This window comes from Diadema setosum, chromosome 17, assembly GCF_964275005.1.
Source record: "Diadema setosum chromosome 17, eeDiaSeto1, whole genome shotgun sequence".
NCBI classification, from domain to species: domain Eukaryota; kingdom Metazoa; phylum Echinodermata; class Echinoidea; order Diadematoida; family Diadematidae; genus Diadema; species Diadema setosum.
In genome coordinates this window covers 35,233,369-35,245,894 of record NC_092701.1, presented here as the reverse complement: position 1 = coordinate 35,245,894, position 12,526 = coordinate 35,233,369, and the positions used below count along the sequence as shown (strand labels likewise).

General features: G+C 38.2%; 1 protein-coding gene across 1 annotated transcript in view; it reads right to left on the bottom strand.

The window, feature by feature from the left end:
• Nucleotides 1-12,526, bottom strand: part of LOC140240649 (gamma-aminobutyric acid type B receptor subunit 1-like) — a 137,531-nt gene that overhangs the window by 69,375 nt on the left and 55,630 nt on the right. Inside the window, exon 5 of the mRNA XM_072320402.1 lies at nt 5,115-5,312. Within this exon, the coding sequence (XP_072176503.1) occupies nt 5,115-5,312 (198 nt within the window). The remainder of the gene's footprint in view (nt 1-5,114; nt 5,313-12,526) is intronic.

Below are 12,526 nucleotides of genomic sequence, written 5' to 3'. Positions count from 1 at the left end.
TAATGTTTGTACTCTGAACAAAGAATCATAACAACTATTGAAATGACTAAGATTAAGGTCTTACAATAGATCTATGTGATAAAATGAAAGAAAATTATATCTAATTTTCCCTTAATGCTTCAAAGAATTTACAAATGAGAAAGATGCCCTTCCAATTGAAGCCATAATGGTGTGTTGATGTTGGTTTGTATGACACTGTGTCAGTTCCAAAGTCTGTTTTGCCTGCAATTTTTTTTTTTAAAGGGCACGCATATATAACAATCAGCCAAGTAGGTGTGGCTGACCATCGCATTTGGCATAACATCAAAACACTAGAATGCCATCTGTAGCCTGTGTGTCCTTACCTAGATGCTAGTATCTATTTCAGACAACCGCAGTGATTTCGTGACATTTCAAAGACAATGATGCATCGAAAGACATATTTAGAGACAGTGAGAGGGATCAGGGGTTACTGTTAAAGAGAAGAGAGGAAGGACGATGAAAACAGAGGACACAGAGTGAGGATAAAATGAAAAGGGGAAGAAAAGAGTTCACTCTTAATGTGCCACGTTTGCACGTCCGACTCGGTCGCTGGCGCGCCATGTTCGCATGTTTTGCTCAAATGCACAAACTTGCCAAAATTGGTTGATCGATAGCCAAATATAACAGTACAATAATGACATCAGTCGCGATTTAACACCAAACACATGAAGCTTGCATTGCTCAATGATTGAACAGTGGTATTTTATAGGGGTCTTTCAAGTAAATCCAAATTATCTGTCACAGTTGTGTCTGCAAAAGTTATGCGTCCTAGACCTGGGGCAGGTTGCATAAAAGTTACTATTATGGTAACTTTGCCATCCAATGGTAACTTCATGGAATTCTTGATTTTGATTGGCTGTGAGTATTGTTGCCATGGTCGTTACCATTAGATGGCAAAGTTACCACAATAGTAACTTTTATGCAACAGGCCCCTGGTCAATAACATAGCTACTGGCCATTTGCAAGAAAAATAATCATAGCTTTGTCATATGCCACTGCACAAATTGAATTTTTTTCTCTTCAATATTCTTGCTGCATATCTGGCATACAAATTTAAAAAATACTTGGGTTCAGAAAACAAATTGTTTTTGAAAAGCACTTTAGCAGTGCGGTCTCAGAATAATGTGACACACAAGGGGTTGGCATCATGGTACACAGAGAGCTAGTTTAGGGGCTGTGAGGATTATACAGAAATATTTCAAAGCATGAAAAGAAAAAGATGGAAAGAAAAGGGGGAGAAAATCCTTGAAATATGACAGAAAAGAGACAGAGAGAAGAGAAGAAAGCACAAAAAAAAGATAATATAGAAAAATCAATGAAGACAAGAAGTAAAGAGAGAAAGTAACTCAAGAAAGGAAAAAATGGTAATAATATTCTGTTGAAACAATGGAGAAAAACAGGTATTTGAGAAGATACATATGATCTGTTATATCTTCTTCTGCCTGACTGTATATAACTACACAGAGAGAAAAAATAAAAGTATATTATGTGTTTCATAAAAGTTACACAAAGATAAGACATAGCATGAATGCTAGAAATAACTCTCATTAACCTTTAGAAAAAAGAGACAAGAATAAAGGTATTCCCCTTGGGTTCTGACAAAACAAAGTAGACACTGATACATCTTCAAATATTTTGGCAAATACAGTCAAGGCTTTGTATTTTGTGCAAAATGGTTAAAAATGCCTTGCAAAGACATTAAATCAGCAGACAGCACACAAACATAATATTCATGAAAAGAGAGAAAAACACTGCATAACCCTCAAACATCATCAACATCATTAAAATCGTCCAGGTACATTCCATTTTGTTGCGTTTTAAGTCACCGAAAAAGCGGCGTACGTTTCTTTTCGGGCAATGATTGGGCTTGTGATCAGGCGCAGTGATCATATGCCTAAAAGGCGGAACAATAAGTGGACGAGAACCTATGATGCCTTGTCTCGACTGTTTTAACACCTGTTTTTCACATCCCTTGTCCTTGAGCAGACGGAGTTCCCTGCCAGCATGTCTTTCCCAAAGGAACACACAACACCAAGAAAGAAGAAGAAGAGAAACAAACCTACACACGCAGACTTCTTGGCTAAAACTATTGAGTTAACATCCACTCACACTACAGCCAGCGAGGTCAGCAGACGTGGGTAATGATGGTAATGCAGCTATCTTGTATATGACACATAATACTTGTATGAAAGATCAGAAGACAACTGTACACACCCATTACATGAGCATTCTGTTTGGATGACATAACAATTGCTAAAGACAGCTTCTCCACTTACCACTTTTGCCAAGCAACAGGGCAATTACAGTCCCTGCAAGGACTACTTACACATAATGTTACTAAAAAACGCTCATCTTCAGCTTTTCTAGCTTTTGTTTGTTTCGTTTTGATTTTTCATCTTGTCTGGTGAGACAAAAACTTCTGCAAACATATGGAATGACACATGTGACTTCTTTACAAGCTCATCTCATGCCCACCCACATACACACAGACTGACACACTCACACACACCACTGCCCGGGTGACCTGGCCTAAAGATCCAATTACATGGGACGGATCTTCGCAAGTTGATGGCATTAGGCCTCGTAAGCGGATTGACGAACTGGGATGCGGGGGATCGAAACTTGGAGCATGAGCTCAAAAGCTGTCCCGAGCATTTCCTTTTCCACAAATTATCCCTCCCCCTCCCCCTCCCACCCCCCTCCCCCCCCCCCCCCCCCCACCGAACATGGAAGTCTAGTTCTAAATCCAAAGGTCTCACGTGTGGAGATAAACAGATCTGTCATTCCATGTTTCACCTCTAGACATTGATCCTCTTTCTTGTCATGTTCTGCCCCCACAATTAGGAAGCAAAGACAGCAAAGCAATGCATCCTTATACGGTGCATACCTATGTTTGAAGGCATCATGTGATAATCTGATAAGTTACATAGTCCATGCTGCCAACTTCTGATACTTTGAAAAAAACAAAACATGAAGCCTGCAAAAACAATTGTCTTTGGAAAATCATTATTAAATGCCAAAAAAAGACAAGAATTGGTGAGTGACAAGATTTATCACACATACGTTTTCCAGTAGACGGAAGAGGCCAAACAAATCATTTAGAAATTGTTTACTAGCATGGTAATATATCTGAATACGGACAGAATGATTTGCAAAAACTAAACCATGTTTGACAGTCTGTTCATCCATTTGTACATCATTACAATGGATAACTATATGAGGAGCTACATATTTTTCTTTTTGTAAATATGGAATGAAATGTCAAAAGGTGTCTTTCTTCCACGGTTTATCGACAGATTTTCCCCTCCGCTCCTTAGAAAAAAAAAAAAGAAATAAAAAGAGTGCTCATATGAGCGTATAAACGTTGTGTTATCACTATGAGTGCTACTGAAGGAAAATACCAGTTTGTAGCTTAAAGATTTCCAATTAAAACTACCACAATTATAAGTAAGAAAAAAAGTGAAAAAAAAAAACAAAACATTTGCAGGCTGAATATTTCTGCAAAATGCCATTACATGCAGGGAAAAATACGTAAACACATTATTGGTTAAAAACAAAGAACCTAATGAAGACATGACATTTAAATGCAATCAACGGATGCAGGCAAGCTGATCAAAGAAACTATGATGTCATGCGTGTCCTTCAGGAAATGAAGAATTATCATGTGAGGGGAATAAAAGGAGAAGGCGGAATATACAACCCTAGCACTTAAGTGAGAATGTAGAAGTATCATTGAGCGGTGCTCTTAAATACAAGAGGTTAATCCATTGAGGTAACCTTTTGACTGACTCACGAGAGATAAGAGTCCATTTTCTTTCTGACAAAGTCCGGAAAAAGGCACGAGTGTGCTTGACATGAGCAAGCCATTACTGGACCAACTTGAAGAAGGCTTGCTATAAATGCTCACCGCAAAGCTGACAAACATACTCTGGGGGAAACCATTCGGCTCGATGGGATTCTGCGGTTATTGAGCTACCGACTGAATTCAGACTGAGAACGGGTAGGATGTTTGCGGCTTGCACATGGAAACTTGATTTAGGAACGTGTGAAATCCCAAGTTCATTACCCAAGACCCATCATTGAGGAATAATGTTACAAAGTAAGTATGACTCAGGGAAGAGAGAAAAAGAGAGAAAAAGAGGGAAGAAAGAGGGAGTAAGAGAGAGATGTATTTCTCTTGCTTCAGAGAGGACAGCGAACCTCCAGTCTCTGTTTGGTGTGGGAGACTCATGACCGATTCTAAATCCAATCTCACCCATATCCAGAGGCAGATTGAAAACCAAGGAGAGTGGTCAGTCAAACGACCGCAATGAAGCAACACTGACAACAAGTCTGTTGGGACATTGACCCTCCCATTAGTCCCTCCTTGGCCACTGACCATCAGTCAGTTGATACTCAGGACCCTCCACGCACACCTCTATGAGGGAGAGGGATACTCAGCTACCTCCATCCACTCCCAACACATCCAAACATGATGGCATGTCTATCTCTTATCCTTAGACATCTTTTTAGACACACATTATCCTCATCAATAGGCATACAGAGCACAGTAACAGGGTAAAGCACCAGCTTAATATCCATGCAGCTCCCTGTACTTACCAATTTTCATTTAATTTTTGTACTCATTATTGTATCATTAGTTTATGGCTGATCTTCTATGTTCTAACATTAATTCCTTTTTTTCCTTTCCTTGTTTTTGTTATTCCATTTGATCAAATAAGTTACGGAACTGTATTTAATTTTCCTATGGTTGCAAAATGTGTAGTTCATGTTGGTTATGTAACAATGCCAAGAACATCATTTTTGATGGACTTCAGCACTTAATAAGACGCCACTGTTATGCTTATTATCATTACTTCACAGAAACAAAGAAACACATTATCAACTACTAATGATTAGGGGCAACAACATGAGATGAACAAACAAAAGAAAATAAAAACAAAGAGGAAGACAGAGACAATGACAAAAAGAACGAAGACAAAGAAGAAAAAGAAAAAGAAGGAGAAGAAGAAGAAGAAGAAGAAGAAGAAGAAGAAAAAGAAGAAGAAGAAGAAGAAGTGAATGTTGTGTCATCATCATGACGATAATCTCACCATGCCAGAGATGGAGGGGGTGTCATCCGGTTTCAGCATCATCCCCTCCGTGGTGATGTGGTACTGGAGCGCCTCTTTCAGCTGCTCCGCCGTGCAGTTAACATGCTTGTCATCCTCAAGGTCCTCATACCAGTTGTCAGGGTACCAGCCAATCAGGAACCAGACGATCTTGTGGCCGTACAGCTTCTGCTTGTAGGCCTGGTGGTTTCAAAGACAGAAATAAAACTAGAGAGTCACGCAAAATGGTAGAATTACACGCAGGAGATTTAATAATGATGTTGATGTCTGGTCCACACACCTGTTACTTACAAAGTTGTTGTCTAATAGCATGGAGAGACTACCTCGGACCTCGCTCACAACAATGCCTATAGCTATAAATTATGTATCATGCAATGATTACAAAGTACACCTTTACAATGGGTAAATACACATCGTCCCTGGGGTGACAAGATCACGAATTTTCTAATACTATCTAAAACCTCCTGACTCAATTGTGAATGTCAAAAGTACTGATTTGAGTTTTTGAAATGGTACAATTGTTTGTTTAATCGAAAATGATACAAACAAGGATTAGAACCAGCACTTGCTGTCGGGCAGAAGCTTGGTGATCTAGTGGAGATAACGCCTGTCTGGAGATCAGGAGGTCGTAGGTTTGAATCCTGCTCGAGTACGTATGCCTATGATTTCTTTTATCATGGCTACTACTGAAACACTGATCAAATCAGCGCTTTTTTACATTGACAAAGGTGAAAATATTAATCAGTCAATTGCAATACCTTCCCACATTATCTGTCATCATCACTGATGTTTTTTGACCAAAGTGTGAAATTGTTGTTGCTCTCCTGAAAATTCATGATGTTGAGACAGGAAGTCCTCTTACACATAGGATAAGGTCATTATTAACAAGTTTGCAAACTATGATAATGATGCAAAACACTTCATTAGTTTCCTTCTTGAAGTGTAAAGGAAAACAACATGTTGTTGTTTCAGGGGGATTTTCATATTCCTTTTCTCTATTTTCTTTCTATTCATCTATGTAAAGTGCAGATTCAAATTATTTCAAAGCACTCTTCATTGTATAGCCAATATTCATATTTCCTGGGTTTCATTTTGCAGGACTGCATTTCAGATATGCAACTTAAGTGGCAAGAGTTCCTACATAACTTTGATAGAACTTACAGCTTTTCACAAGGGTAAAAATTCACAACATTCTGCCAAAAACAAACCTATGATATAGTTGAAAACAAAATGGTGCCTAGTATGCTGTTGGTTTGAACAGAAAGGCTGGAACTGTGATTTTGAGAATTCTGAGAATCCTCTGAATTAAAACATTTACAACTCCACACTTAACAATACCATACTCTCAAAGAAACAAAGCTTTAAAAGTTAGTTTTATGAAGTCGACATTGAGGGCTACTTCTTTCAAAGCTTTGCTTTTTGCTTTGTTTTCTTCATTGGCGCTGCTCACCTGCCAACACCTGTATCAGAATCCTTCAAAAAGTACATTGTACAATCCTCCAACCGTTTTAATCCCTTCACCTGCCCTCCTACGAGAGATAAAACTCCGTCTCAAACTTTGTAGCAGCTGCAAGAATTTCCTCTTCCTTTCCTCTTCACCTCCATTCTCATTTTGTTTCATTTTTGTGATTGTCAGTGGAGATGAGGTTAAATGCTGGGGCATGTGGACACTTCACAACTCAGACAGGGGCTAGAAAAAAAAAAAGGTGCCACATGCTCCCCTCCCCTCCCCCTTCCTCTTCCCTCCCAAAAAACAAACAAAAATACAAAGGGGAGAAAAATCTGGGTCTTAATTAGAGCAGGGTAAATATGAAGAAAGCTGAGGATGATACTCATATATAGACATTGGTCATTTCACATTGCACAAAGCAGATAATGGCACCCCCATGCATGTTTCCTCTTTTTGTTTTAACCTGTTAACCCATTGAGGATGGACTGAATTTGCTACAACACGCATTTCCCACAGACATTTGCCCGAGTATACTCGGGACTGTTCCTAAACGAGTTAAAGAAGAATCCCCAAAATACCAGGGCAGGTGTCTATGGGAAATGTGTGTTACAGCAAAATCAGTCCGTCCTCAATGAGTTCAGAAAGAGGATGGGAGAGAAGTATTGACTTATAGTACCATGTTAACATCTCCTTTTTCCTTCCATTATGGGGAAATATTTGATGAACATACAGCAAACTCACAGCAAACTGTCAGAAAGTCACTGTATGGCCCTTGGAGGTGGCACATGGGAAGCCAATACAAAATGTACTTCAAACATGGCAATACTCCAACATGACAAAATACTAAGGCAATAGGCAATACAGAACTGACCTTATTTCATGTCCCACAAATCATATATGTGCAAGCAAAGAAGTCATCTTTTTTCCTTCTCACTTGATTGAAATCTGATGATGTTAATTTACTGTATTGCAGGCCTTCACATGACTTTGGTGAATGTTTTAACTGACTTTGTATCTATTTTGTTGTTTTTTATGTTGTTGTTCAACAACTTCTTCTATTGGTCTCAGCAGTGCTAAATGATTTCCCTATGGGACAAAATGAGTCTGAAATCAATGTATGGGTACATGATTCTGTATCAGGTGCATGATTGTCTGAATTTCTAGAATAAAATAAAAAAAACAAACATAAAGATCATGTCAGTGAAAGTTGGATTGCAATGTCAGTGAAAGTTGGATTGCAATCTTTCAGACCATTTCTGTAACACTGTTTAAAGCTCTAATACCTGTAAACACCCTAGGGATAAATAGACACATTTCTCTTACATAACAATGTATCCATACTATGACAAACCTGAAGGATATAAGGGTTCAATATGGATTACTTACAAATCAAATCAATGATATGATTTTAATTGATTTGATTTCATACAGTCTCTGTTTCATCTTCAGAGATCAGAATACACACTCTCACTTGCAAACAAAGTAAATGATATGTGTTTGCAGAAAAATAAAATGAGGCAAAGCCAGTGATATATACACTATGCTACAATAGAATGGCTTCAATAGCTGTGTGCAGGTTTTCATCAGAAAAATACATGGGACTTACCTAACTTACCGAACCTAAAATTGATACATGTTATCAAACAGGACCAGGGGAAGCAAAATACTTATACTTTGTGCAAAATGTGTATAAATGTGAATGAATTAGTCAATCTACATATTAGGAGTTGTTAGTTTTGACAGGTGTTACAGCAAATATATTGTGAACCTGGCTTCAAGGTCATTATGGTACACTATCCCTTTTATATATCAAAGACATTTAATTTTCTCAAGTCATTGAGAACAAAAGGAAGTATGAAATAAAATAAGAGTCTGGGCTTTCTCATTTTTCTCTTACTGTCGTAAAGGCTTTTCAACAAGGTTTATTGCACGGATTAAGTATGTGGGCTACTGAAAAAGCATTTTGTCCTATTTCTTTCTGCCATGTCTTTACCTGTCCTACAACGTCCTGATCTGCATGTCATGTCATGTCACGTAGGTTGGGGGATTTTTAAGTGGAATCAGATGTTGATACAGCCCTGAGACGAAGCTGAGGCAGGGCTCTATGTAGGGCTGGGTATTTGTGCTGGGCTCAGCTGCTAGCGCAGACACTTAAGTCCTTCTGCCCCTAGTGTTGAGCAAACATGAATAGTGAGCATGAAGAAGCCCTTATGCCTCCACACAGACTTTTTTTTTAAGAGGAACATGATTACCACTAACCTTGTATTTGAAAGGCTTAGAACCTTCTTTGCCATAGAGAACCGCTATCTTCACAATAAACCTTTCTTTATGTAGTTCTTTTAATAACATGGGGTAACTGTAAATTTAGGACTTCATACAGAAAGCAATCAGGAAATGCACCAAGCTATATGACTGTGAATTGCCAGCAAAGAAGAATAACCTTGGCAAAGGGATAGAACAGATGCTCACGACATCAGCAGTAGATATGGATGTACTTAAAACACAGCGCAATGCTCAAATTCAAAATGGGTATTTCTACCCCACAAAATAGCTTAATCTCTGACCCAGCATCATTTTGTGTTTTTAACGCTGCATCTCCAACCCTGCATTATATCCCTGGCTATATGAATGCTATATAAATGAAATCTTTAAGTTACAGGACAGGTTAACCTTCATATACATGTGGATTGAGTGAATGCAGCAATATCGGTAGAACACACCAGTGAAAGTTTAAGGAAAATTGAACATACGTACAAAAGTTAGGAATTTTTAAGGTTTCTGTGCAGTCACTGCTACATGAGAAGACTATTACAGTTTGCGATCACTTGCGGAGAATGATAGAAAGAAAAGATAAAGAGAATTCCACAAAATTTCATTTAAAAAAAAAATAAAGGTGCACATTCCCCTGATTTGTTACTGACATATGTTATGGGTATTATTATTCCCCCTGCCTTCTGAAAGAAGCAAGTCATGTGCTCTTTTATCATGCACGAAAAGTGAAAATATATTGAATTTTCTTGATATTTTCTTTATATTGTTGTACGCATGTGACATCACAAGCTGCAGTAGTCTTCTCATCCAGCGATGGTGGCAATGAAACTTTGAAAATTCCTAACTTTTGAATGGAATGTCAGATTTTCCTTAAAGCTTACTGATGTGTTCTAGTAATATTGTTCCATTCACTCAATCCACATGTACATTAAGGTGAGTTTGTCCTTTCATGAAGAATGCCTTTTCATCAGAATGGAATAGCACAAGTTATGCAAGACAAGATAACTCACAAAAGAAGTATCTTGGCCAACATGATAAGGAAATGCCAGAAAAAAAATAATAATACAGAGGAGAAAAAAAAATGATGTGAAACTGGCTGATTTCAAAGTAGTGATGGCCAAAAAGTGCAACAAAGGAAAAGTAATGCAAAAAAAAATTGAAGTCAGGGGAAAAAGTTTCGGCACAAAAAGCAAACTGATCAATAACGAAAAATCCTGCACCATTAAATGCAAACAGTACCATATCTTTAAAACTCTACACAGAATGGTTGTGATGGTTAGGTGCAAGCAGTACTTTTATCACAAAATGTCATGAAAACAAAACATGAAAAATACCTCATTTTTTTCTTTCCATAAAAAGACTATTGCCTTTGGCTACAGAAGGCATGGAATGTTGGAACTTTTTAACATAAGGAGGAAAAGTTCCACAATCAGCAAATTGTAATCATTCTGCAAAAATGTTCGCTTTCTTTTAAAAACTGCCTGCTTCTCCCAGGCAAAATTGTCTGAGGCGTGATTTCCTAACATACACCACAACTGCACATTCAATTTACTTGATTTTTGTGAGTTATTTTCTTCTGCGCATATAGTTTTATATTTCTCGAATCTCCATCTTGTTCTTCTCCCAGCTTGCTGGCGGTGATGATTATGGGATCAAAGGAGTGAAGCATGTTAAAAATGTCTTTGGGGCACTTTTGAGATGTATAGGCGCATGAATTAATCAACGATACGATGAATGTCCATGGATGTATGTAGTAGGTCCATGAAAAGATCAACCGTTACCTCTCCAAACAGGTGGGATGGCAATTTCTGATAACTGGTTCTCCTTCACTTTTCCTTCCTGCGTACTTCCTTTAACCCATTGAGGACGGACTGATTTTGCTATAACACACATTTCTCATAGACACCTGCCCGAGTATACTCGAGACTCATCCTCAACGGGTTAAGTGTTCATGATATTTCTATACATTATGATAGGCTACTTGGCCGTGGAATATGGGCTTGTTTTAAAGGTACTGTTTACCACTGGGAACAGTGATTTGAAAAATGTTTGAGTTATCCCATTTGATGCCTATCTGTAGGTCAGTTGTATCACAAAACATCATACCATATAAAAATTTGGCAATGAAGCCTAAAACATAAGGAGATATCAATATTTTTCCTCAATAAACCATAACTGTAGACGGTATATTCTAGAAACAATCTTATCATAACTATTGTTCACATATTGTATATCTAAACAATACTTAACACTGATTATACTGATTAACATTTTTCCGTTGGTTGTTTCTATCCTGACCTCACATTTTAGAACCATTTTGAAGCACTAAAGCTGGGTTTTTGTTTCATCTGTAAATGGTGTATAATGCCTTTAAAGGTGGTAGGTGCACTCACACTTTTCTCATTAGTGAAATACCACAGTATTAGATACTGTGGTTATTTCGGTTATTACCACTCTCATTGACAAACTACCATGGTATTTTTTTTTCACTTTTTTTTTGCAAGAAAGTGCACTTCTCTGAGGTAAGCACTGCACATTGAGAGCACAAGGAAGTATGTCAGATCACAAGGGGTATAGACTGCTGTCTGAAAGGTGGTATTTCATGCCAGGATTCACACTCAAATGCCGCATGCATAATTTGCCCACTAACTCTGAATTACCACCCACCCTAAACAGTAGGGTATTTGGGGAGGTATTTGCATTCAAATTACAAAATATTCAAAATAAATATTTCAAATACTGCGGTATTTTGCCACAAGTGTGAATGTCCCTACTGTCTATATCAAAAAAAAATGTAGGATTTTGCAGAGTGAATTTTAGCTGGTATTGGGTTAACATTCACACCTTTCTTCACTTCTATGGCAACTTGATTGACACATCAATGTGAAATTACAATATGCAAGCACCACATTTGATCATGGCTTGACAATGAAAAGAAAGGTGAGGAAACCTGACCAGGAGTCAAGGTTTCTAGTGGTATTATTTGATGAACACATCCAACACATCAACACAAGTCACGAGACAATTGCAGATGAGAGAGAAGCTGTGGTCACACTGGCAAAAGATTGTGAATTCTTCGCGATCTTTGGTTGTCTGTTCACACTGCCAGCCAAACTTCTCGATCTTTGGATCAATAGTGTGCGTGCGCAAGAAAGAAGGAGTACACAGTCTGATGGCTTGTGATTGTGATGTAACAATGAACACCTGTTCACCACAATGGCAGTGTACTTTGGAGGCACTACCCACAAACAGGTGGTAGACTGGTCATGTGACAAACTTTGCAAAGTTTCAGTAGCTATAGAGTTCATTTTGGTTGGGTGGGGGAAATATCCCTAGTTTGAGTGGGAAGTTTTGTGGGAAGTTTGTGGTCACACTGGTAAAACTTTGAGATCTTACAGCTCTTAAACTTCTTGAGCTTTTGCCAGTCATACTGTGGCTAGACAGAGAGAGACAGAGAGAGAGAGAGAGAGAGAGAGAGAGAGAGAGAGAGAAAGAAAGAGAATGAGAGACAGGCATCCCAAAATGTCAATTCTTTTCTCATCCCTTGAGACACATTTTGCCTTGATTGCCGTATATATTTAGCACTCCCAACTGACAGGAGATATTTGGATCTAATAGCTTTGTTTAAAAAGGATCAACACTGAATGCCAAAGCTCTTTAAAGGTTAATGGGG